The sequence below is a fragment of the Anas acuta genome, chromosome Z, assembly GCF_963932015.1.
Source record: "Anas acuta chromosome Z, bAnaAcu1.1, whole genome shotgun sequence".
Classification (NCBI taxonomy): Eukaryota; Metazoa; Chordata; class Aves; order Anseriformes; family Anatidae; genus Anas; species Anas acuta.
The window spans coordinates 67,996,645-68,006,647 of NC_089017.1; the positions used below are offsets into that span (position 1 = coordinate 67,996,645).

The following is a 10,003-nucleotide window of genomic DNA, read 5'->3' on the forward strand; positions in this document are numbered from 1 at the left end:
CTGTCTGTTACTGCCTATACCCTCAAGAAAACAAATTAGCAGGCATGAAAATTTTTCTAGGATTTGTAGCCCCGCATTCTTGCCTGTATGCTGGTACATGCTTTGCTTTTTGCTTTTAGATTTCTGTTTGTTTCTTCTTGCTGTAGAAAGAGGTGTCTTTTTGCCTGTGTTTTGTCTCCCCTGATTTCAGATAGTCCTCGGGAAAACTTGTTGACAAACACCTTGTCCCTTTACCATTCACCTGCATAGCTGTTAAATACGTCACACTGTTTATTGTGCTAGTGCATAATAAAGCAGCCATATATATGTGTGTATACCATACATCCATAATTACATTCATTAAGTTATACTCCGTATCACCTCTTGCATGAATTAGTTTGTGTCATTTTTGGTATGAATTCATTCAGTAGCAGGGAAACTGATTGTTCGTGTGCTGCACAGAAGAACAAATTATTTTTATGGAAATAACAATTCAATCCTGGCAGGAAAATTTTGACAATGTAATTACGGAAGAGAGATAATAACAATATTCTGAGCAGCACAGAGGTGCGTATGTATGTATGCTGTGTGTGTGCGCATAGCCAGAAAAAAAAAAAAATTGAAAGCCCTCAATTTATTTAAACAGACTGTATTCAAACAGAGCTGCGAAACGTGACTACAGATCTACTCAATTAAACTCTGACAGAGTAAGTTTAAACACATACCCAAGAGCAGACACAAACAAGCCGTGCCACCAGCAGCAGACTGGAGGAGGCTGGCTCCCTGCATGTGCACATCCCTCTCTTTGTCCCTCCAGCTCAGCCTGGCACCTCTGGAGCAAAGCATGTGCTCCTCGCCCAGCTGCCTGGCAGCGTCTGGTGCCTGGGGTGCATGGCCTTGCCCTCTGCAGGGATGTGCTCATGTCTCTGCCTTCGGCACAGCTGCTCTGTCTCCTCCAAGCTCGTGGGATTGTGGCGTCTTTGAACTTCCACCCCTTCCTAGTACAAGGAGCATCAAGACAGCAAGGCAGGGTAAAGAGCGCGCCTTAGGAACTGCTTCGCTCCAAGTGTTGCACTTCATCCTTTCTGGAGAACTGCGTGGAGAGCTGGTCCTTAAGTTCTGCTCTCTGACCCAGTGAAGACAAAGAAAATATGTGTGTTAAAAGTGTGCTCTGAAACCAGCTATGCGAGGTTGTAAATTGTGAGCTCTTCATAGGGTTCGTGCCCTTCACAGCTTGCTTCACTCATCCTGGAGAATATACAGTGCAGAAAGGTAAAAGCAAATTGTGTCATTGTGTAACATCACCAGCCAGGATCTCAGAAATAAACTGCGAGCTCTGTAGCAGGCAATTTGAGTACTTCACTAAACGTAAGAGGGTGTTGGGAAATGAGATACCGAAATGCAATTATTTAGGATGCTGCTTTCCCTGTTACCAAAAGGCAGTGGTGCTGGCTCCCTGCACGTGTTCCCTGCTACATCTGCAGCAGACGGTTCAGCCAGAGCAGGAAGGGGTACCTTTTGATTCACTACCAATGGCAGTTTAATAAAATAGAGGGGGAAATGTCTGCAGTCTCTAATAAGCAATATATCAACGAAGCACTGTCAGCCTGTGTAGAGAGCTCCACAGCAAGATTTATTACGTTAATTACAGTCATGTGGGCCTCATGCTCTTAAGTCTGAAACTGCCGTCACATTCTAAACTTGATTTAAGAATACATTTTGGCCAAGACTAAAGTGCAGTCTATTATGATTAATGTAATAAAATATTTATTGCATACTCCCTTTCTTTGTTCCACTGCTCGTTGCCCCAGTTAGACTGCCTCATTCCAAACCAGTGATATACAGTTAGATTTCAGAGGATCCTCATCTGTTTTTCATCTCTCTCTTCACTGTTGTTCTTTTTTTCATATCTCTTTGTTCCGATTCTCCCTTCTCTCCCCCTCATCTTCATTTCCCACCCATATTTCCCAACTCTGCATCTCAGCTGCTGTCTGGAGTGAATCAAAAGCAGGCAAACTTCATAGCCCTGGCACATCCCTTTGAGACCTCTTGCAGTGCTTTCTCAGTTCTTATTAAAGTGAGCTCTTAAACGCAATGGCATTAAAACTGTTGGTAGGCTGTAGCTGAGCACTTGCTGAGCCTGTGGCAAGGTAGGGTGCTGTGAAAAGAGAAGACTGATCTGTAAAGTGATACGTGTTTGTGTCCTGTTTTCCGTTCTTCTTCCAGGGGGCTTGCGACTGCAGACAGGACCTAGGGAGTAAGACTTTATGTTATTTGGGAGGCTTGGCCCATAGGAATACAGGGGCTGAGAGTAAGCATCCTCAGGAGCTGTGACCCTGCTGGGTGTCAACACGTTGTCCTGTTGGTTGTACAGGCAGGCACAGCACTAGGGTTCCTTCATCATGTTACTTCAGATGTGGACAGAAGTGTTAGCCAAAAACTACTGGCTCCAGAGATCTCCTAATATAATAGGCTGTATAATGCTGTTGTACAGTATCTGTAACAAATAGAAACACCTCAACTTAGAGGTTGCTGTGGCACACAATCCCACTTGGCCAGATTTTCCAAAACACATATAAGATGTTACTTGTGGTTTCGTGCAAGCCAGCCCATTAGTTAGATTAGTGGTTTGGTGTTTGCAAGGTCTGTGTATGCATGTAACTCCAGCATTCTCTGTATGAGCAAGCAGAGGTGGAAACCTTACGGAAAATGTAGAGCCCTGTTTTTCTTATAAGAAATCAGCTTTTTGGCACAAGAATTTGTGTTTTACCCCTAAAGCTTCATTAATTTTTAAATGATAAACTTCATCCAATGAGGGGAGTGCTCTGATATTTATGTTTTCTTTCTTCATTTTGATCTTTTTTTTTTTGTCATAACAACACTTGAATCCAGTCATCTTACACATAGGACTGTTCAGTCATGCTCCTCTTCTGTTATCTAAACAAATAATGAGTTAGTCTAGCTGGTCTCTATGTTTCTGTGTAGGCATAAATGTAAATAAGGGACCTTAATGCAGGAAGCACTTCCTATATGCTTTGTTGAACTGTGTATGCTTTCTGGACTGGTGGCCAGCAGACCAAGTCCATTTGGAAAACAAATGCTTCACTTCTGCAGTGCCTCATCTAGCTTCGAGTTCGCTGGTTAAGTCTGACAGTTGCTGATGTACTCCCTAATTTCCTTCTGCCCCAGATCATGCAGTAAATAACGTGTTTTGAAAGGTCAACATTTCACTGTGTTGCTGAAAAGTCCTGGGTAAAACAACTGATATTTTCCAGAGTTAAGCATTTAACCTGAAGAAAACCTTAGGCAAAAAGGTGGCTTTTGTCCTTAGCCCTAAATTCAAATCATTACTTCAAGTCTTTTCAGTGGAATTAGCTGTTTTGCTAGGAAATTATTATGCATCTGAATGCAAAGGTACATTGTCAACCTAAAACTGGCATTTACTTCACAGTGTGTATCATATTTTACCAGTGACCAATGCCAGCAGCACTCCAGTTTCACCAGTCCGCCAGAATGCTTTAGCCTGAGCTCTGAAAGAGGGGCAATTATGTGTCAGAAGTGAATATAGCTGAAGAAAGTTTAACCAGTCATTCTGAAAGGGGGAGGGCTTTGCAAATTTTTTAAAGTTTTCTAATGGTTTTAGGCTTGCTGTGTAGAAAACTCACAGAATAATGGATTAATCTGGATTGGAAGGGACCTCAGAGACCACCCACACAACCCCCTGCCATGGGCAGGGACACTTCCCACCAGCCCAGGCTGCCCAAGGCCCCATCCAGCCTGGCCTTGAGCACCTCCAGGGATGGGGCATCCACAGCTTCTCTGGGCAGCCTGGGCCAGGGCCTCACCACCCTCTGAGTGAAGAATTTCCTCCTAACATCTAATCTAAACCTACCATTTTAATTTGAAGCCACTACCCCGTCTTATCAGTACAGGCCTTGGTGCAAATTTTCTCCGCATCTTTCCTACAGGCCCCCTTTAGGTACTGGAAGGCCTCAGTTAGGTCTCACCAGAGCTTTCCCTTCTCCAGGTGAAACAATGCCAGCTCTCACCACCTTTCTTTGAAAGAGAGGAGCTCCAGCCCTCTGATCATCCTCGTGGCCCTCCTCTGGACCCACTCTAACAGCCCCACATCCCTTTTGTGCTGGGGGCCCTAGAGCTGCACGCAGTGCTCCACGTGGGGCCTCACACAGGTGGAGCAGAGGGGCACAATACCCTCCCTGGACATGCCAACCAAGCCCAAGACACACCTGGCTTTCTGGGCTGCAAGCTCTCTCTAAGCTTATTTTTTAATACACTCCATATCTACGAGAGTTGGATTCCTGGAGCTCAGTCAATTACAGTGGGGTCCAGAGTTTGTATTTAAAAAGTGCCTGGAAGGGTAACAGGTAACATGGAAATAAGAGAGGAATGAGACCAGACAGATGAACCTGGAGCTGTTTCCAGGCTTTGCTATAATCTAGGTGACTGATTTGAAACAGGGTAGCTAAAATGGCAGATCCCAGTCCCTCTGAGCCCTGAGTACCTTTCACCTGGACATCCCCAGCGTACGGGGTATGCAACTTCTCCAGTGCTCTTCCAAAAGATCTTCTGCTGTTCTCCTGGCTGTGCCTCTGGGAGCAGCTGTAGTTCCCTGCTGTGAAAATGCTGCACAGTATTTGGCTAAACTGGCAGAGCTGGAGTTTGTGTATTTGTTCCTGCTGCATACAGGTCAAAAAAAAACACAAATGTATCTGGGTAAGCATGCCTAGCCCCACTGTTGGGATGCAGAGGAAACACATCCCATTTTGTATTGCAGCTGTTCACACCACTGCATTGCAAGACAGCTTCATGAGAAGGTGGGAAACTGTACAGTCCCGTGCTCCATAAATACCACTCTAAGTGTTCAGTGGCTGAAGTGAAATGTAGAGTAAAACAAGAATGCAACACTTTCTCTTTTCCACTAGTCCTGACAAAACTGAAACCAACTAGAAGAAGTGAAGATCATGTGTAGGATAAATTAAAACATTTTAGATGAGAAAATGCATTTTTAGACCCATAGTGTTGAAATATCTCAGAAGATGTCACATCACAGTAGGGAAGGGGGCTACCTTGTGCAAATGAAAAGTCCCTGCAGCACTGCTGATTTGCAGAGCTCATTAGTCACTGCTAGTATCCTCTGTGTAAAAGATTGATCCAATCAGTCATATGAGGACATAAATTCTTAATCCCTTGTCATGGCTCCAAATTTTCTGGCATTTGAGGATGATGTAGTAGTTTCATTAATATTGATGGAAAATTTATCATTGACTTTGCACCTTGCACCTTTTCAGGCTCTTGTGGTGAGAAAGTAGTGAAAAAGTGTGCAAACTGAATACCAGCACTAGGATCTGAGTGAGCACCAATTTAAGAGACCATTCTGCACCTTGCAAAGAAAAATGTACAGATGGGTAAAGTTTATTTCAGTGACTCTTACTTCATGGAGATACCAATTTATAAATATTCCCATGCTCATTTGCTTTGAATCTGTGTTCTTTTTTTCTTTGAGGGTTCTTAATTTTAGAATCATAAAATATTTCACTGATAATTTTGCTGGAGGAGGTTAACTGAATAGAAGCATAATTTGTTTTGGCCAGAAAACCTAACATCTTTTATAAGTGGATTTTAATTAAGAATTTTCTACCATACTAGAGATTTTACATGCTAATGAAAGCATTTGCTGAAAATGTTAAACTGCATGGGGTTTGGCTTAATGTAGTGGAAATAGAGAACTTTAATTGTTAAACAGAATTTAGTAGCGAGATCAGATGGGTAGGGCAGAAATTCAAGAAAAAGTGCAGGAGTACTTTCTCCTGCTTCAGTAATCTGCAGCTAACAAGTTAATCCTTTGATCCTGCAGAGCTCAGAAGCTGTTAGATGTCAAGCCTGATGAAAATCTCCAGGCAGTCACAGGGTTTTCTCCCCTCTTTTGACTCTGACTCACCAAGCCTAAGCTTAAGTAAATATGATATATTGTAGCAAAGGAAATGCTCTTTATTTGGCCTCAGGACTTTCTAAAGAAACAGTTATGGTTGGATATGAAATAATTACATTAAAGCGCATGTATTTGTGACCTAAGCCTTTGACTACAGCATGCGTGTAGGAGTTGCCCCGACAGAGGTGGTCTGTACGAGACACTAAAAATGCCAGAAATGTAATTCCCCAAGTGCTTAGCTCTCCCTCTCTCTCAGTCTCAGAGTGGTCCCAGGAGTGCTCAGAGATCTTCATCGGCCTGACAATACCCTCTTGAAAGACAGAAGGAAAGAGAGGTAGGCTGTGGCTCACATTACTCGTTTTAGGGGGCTGCCTAGGGCCCTGGCCCGTGGATACAGTACCACTGTTTTCCAGCACCTGCAGGGTAGGGGCAGGAGCTGACCTGCAAAGTGCGGGTGCGCAGGGAGAGCGCACTCAGCTCCAGCATGGAGATACATGGCATCCCGTACATGCAGGGCTTTCTCACTTTAGTAAAAGCATTTTGGTGGAAGTGGGTCTTCGCCAGAAAGATTTTTCTAGTCAGAGCACAAATAAGGCAGAGGAGACGCTGGCTGGTAGTGTGATTGCCACCTGAAAAGCCAACATTGCTGGATTCCTTAGGCAGAATCTGAGGCTGTGTGCTCAGGCTCATGACTCCCACTAATGTTACAGCCCCCCTCTGAACATCAGCAGTCTGCAGTGGTCTGGCATGAAGGACCAAAGCAAGTGCTCCTCCCTCACCATGCATAGTTACGGAGGAGGTTATGTCCTCTGCAGTGAGCACTGGTGAGTCAGAGTGTGTCGGTGTGTGCGAGATGAAATAAAAACAGCCCTGAGTCTGATAACTCTGCTGATAATGTTAAGTCTTGGCTGCATTCAGATCAGATTATGAAAAGATCAGACCACAGCTGTTGCTCTGTGGGAAGGATTGTCTCACGGCTGTGGGCTAGCCAGGGACACTCAGCTCCCACTCGGTCGTCTGTGTGATCTCTGCCAAGTCACTTTAGGTATCTGGGACACTTACACTACTTTAGTTTGTCTAACTCTTAGATGGGAGTTTACCCCAGTCCCACAACAGAGTGGGATTTACGGCCTTTTTATTGCATGTTCCAGTTTTCTTGGAAATGAAGCTCTGATACAGGATCAGATACAAATTACAGGTGCTTGGATCAGACCCTTGGTGTACTGGTGCAGCTGGGGGACAGGACCGTGGGAGATGCATCTCCAAGTCAACTTGTTTTTTAAGTTTCTTCTCCTAGCTCCAAAGGTTGCATTATTCCAAGGAAGGGGTACTATGGATAGCTTGGTTTGGTAAATCAATGACACCAATAATTTTTGGTTGGTTGGTTCAGACTGTTTTACTGACCAAGACAGGTTACACCGTAATGTGAGGGCATCTGTCTGCCCTAGACTCTAACAACAGACACCAAAGTAAGACTACAAGAAAAGTGCAAGCATATGTGACACCTCCCCAGCCTCCTGTCCCGAGCAATTTGCAGATCAGGGTGTGTCTGGTTTAGGGATATTGTCTTGTATTAAGGAGCACTCTGTAATTATTTTTTGTGCTTTCACCCAGTTTTTGAACCCATGCACGCTGAGGAGTTCATACTAACATGAGCAGTAGATGCCCAAGAGGAAACAGGTTTAAGTTTGCAGTGGTCAAGAGACTAATGTAGATCTCCACCTGTGTTTTCAGTAGTTTCCAGAAGGACCACTGAAAAAATACCCCAAAGGGTAAGCCCTGGCCAGAAGAGCTTTTCATCTCTACTCCGACAGATGCAGCAAGGTGAGACCAAGGAAGCATTTGGGAACTGTTAAGACTGGAAACACTCCTGTGTCAGGACAAGACCATTCACTTTTCATCCTCAAACCAAGAGATGAAGTTGTGCACCTCATCAGCTCTCCCAGCGTGTCCTTGCCATGCCCTTCGATCCCTACCATAACATACGTATTTTCAAAAACTCGTGATGACAGCTGAGATGCTTTTTAGTCTTGAGTTCTTAATGATCAAATTACTTTCAATTTATTCTTTCTTTATCCATCAACCTGGATGGATTTGTAAGGGACAAAATGACATTACACAAACCTAATCTCCTTCTCTGACAAGATAGCAAGGCTCTGTGGCTAGAGGAGAAGCAGTCAGTGCCAAACATCCAGACTGTGACAATGGCTTCGGTTCTGTTTCACCTTATTTCCTGTAGGCACAGAAGAGATGTGTAGAGTGGTGATGTGAAGAGATGTGTAGAATGCTTATTGTAAGCATCTTGCAAGAGCTGTTTGCAGGCGGCACCCGGGGAGTAACTTTTGCAATCTCCTTGTCCTGGCAAGGGTTGTGTGGAAAGGATGGAAGATAGGCCTGATCGTGTGCTGTAGTTTCGTTACTGATCCAATGGCCCAGTCATGCTGGGTCTGGCTGGGACGGCCTTAACTCTCTTCACAGCATCAAGGCTTTCCCTTTTTTTATTTTTATTTATTTATTTGTTTATTATTTTATTTCCCCTCTTTCCCACATTTACTCAGCTTTGTCTCCTCTCACAGATTTTCTTGCTTTTGCTCTTCCTATTCTCTTTCCTGTCCCGCTGGGTGTGGACAGAGAGTAAGTGGCTGTGTGGTGGTTGGTTATCTGCTGAGTGCCAATCACCGCAATAATAGGGAGTAAAATAATGAAATTAGCAGGAAACATGGAGTTTGTTGATATTAAAAGGGTGTTTGGATAAAATTTGTGTTCCCGTGGTAATTGGAGATGGATTATATGTTTTCTTTCAGTGTTATGACATCTTGTTGATTAAATGAGGAGGTAAGATTTTAATGATATGAAGAATTAGGCCTCCTTCCTAAACTCTGGTAGGCTGCTAACATTTTCTTATTTAAGTAAGGCTCAGCTGCATTGTCTGCTTTTGCTGTGGATGAAGAGCACATGCAGATCTCGGCAGTGGCTCAGTTGATGTCTGGTAACTTTGGCTGTCTCAGACTCTGCCCACTGGGTCTCACTGGCTCACTGCATTAGTCCCATGCCATGAGATATGCATGATATTTGAGCGGTCCTGCAGAAACATAACAATTCACTTCAACTGCAGGCTGGATTCCCAGTCAAAATTGACCTAACTCTCCCGATTCTGCTGGCAAATAACCTCACCCATCATCCTCAGCATTTCCCTCCTGCCTCGTGGAGCAGCACACCAGAGCACTGCAGGAATGCGGTGTTTCAGGGGCACTGTTTGTGCTCATGCACCTTCAGGAGATCTCGATGCAGCGTGGATTTTGTAAGTGTTGGTTGCAGATCTGGCAATTTCCTTTGCAGATTAAGGAAAGATGCCAAAACATAAACGACTGACTGTGTGTCTCTGCTGTGTTGTGACAGGACATCCTGTAAGAAGTGCTGATTGATGGCATGTATAAAACCAAGCCATTATATGTGCTGTTTATATTGAAACACTGCTTAAAATGTGGGCTGTCAGTCAAAGAACCGATTCCTTACACGGTGCTGTAATAAGTGGTGATAAGTGCAGCGAGCAAGGTATCAGAGTAAATGCTTTGTTTCTGAACCTCCAACAGCCTATGTGACACCTCATGTCTCATGCATCTTACTGGTGTGCGTGTGGGGTGGGAAGCACCTGGTGAGTGCTGCTGTGGTGCCACTGAAGCACAGACAGCGGGATTTCCTCTCGCTATAAGTCAGGTGGAGAAGGGAAACCAAAATGTATGTTTTATTTGCAGTGAGATAGAGCAGAACAGAACTAGCTTTCTTCCCTCTTCTGCTTATGAAGTGGGAGAGAGGAAAGGAATGTTTGCTTTACAAGTACAGAGAATTGTCAAATCGCTGGAATTTTCCTTCTTTGTGTTTGCTGCTCGTCACTTTCTAAAACCATGACAGTTTGTGCTGTCTGTAATGACACTTCCTCCTATCTGCTTAAAAATTGCATCCTTGTACGGATAGTTTCCATATGCCAAGAAAACACTCCATAAATACACACATCACTTCACAGTAAAAAGCTTTTCCTTTTATGCTTATGATCAGACTGAAAATCATTTGTCA

The 10,003-nt window shown here is 44.0% G+C and overlaps 1 protein-coding gene across 11 annotated transcripts in view; it reads left to right on the forward strand.

Moving 5' to 3' along the window:
- KIAA1958 (KIAA1958 ortholog) overlaps positions 1-10,003 on the forward strand; it is a 57,920-nt gene that overhangs the window by 37,476 nt on the left and 10,441 nt on the right. For 10 of the 11 annotated variants that reach the window (XM_068666182.1, XM_068666187.1, XM_068666192.1 and 7 more), the window contains exon 3: positions 7,664-7,753. The exons of the other annotated variant lie outside the window; for it this stretch is intronic. In XM_068666182.1, coding sequence (XP_068522283.1) covers positions 7,664-7,753 — 90 coding nt within the window. The remainder of the gene's footprint in view (positions 1-7,663; positions 7,754-10,003) is intronic. 11 annotated transcript variants of the gene reach the window in all.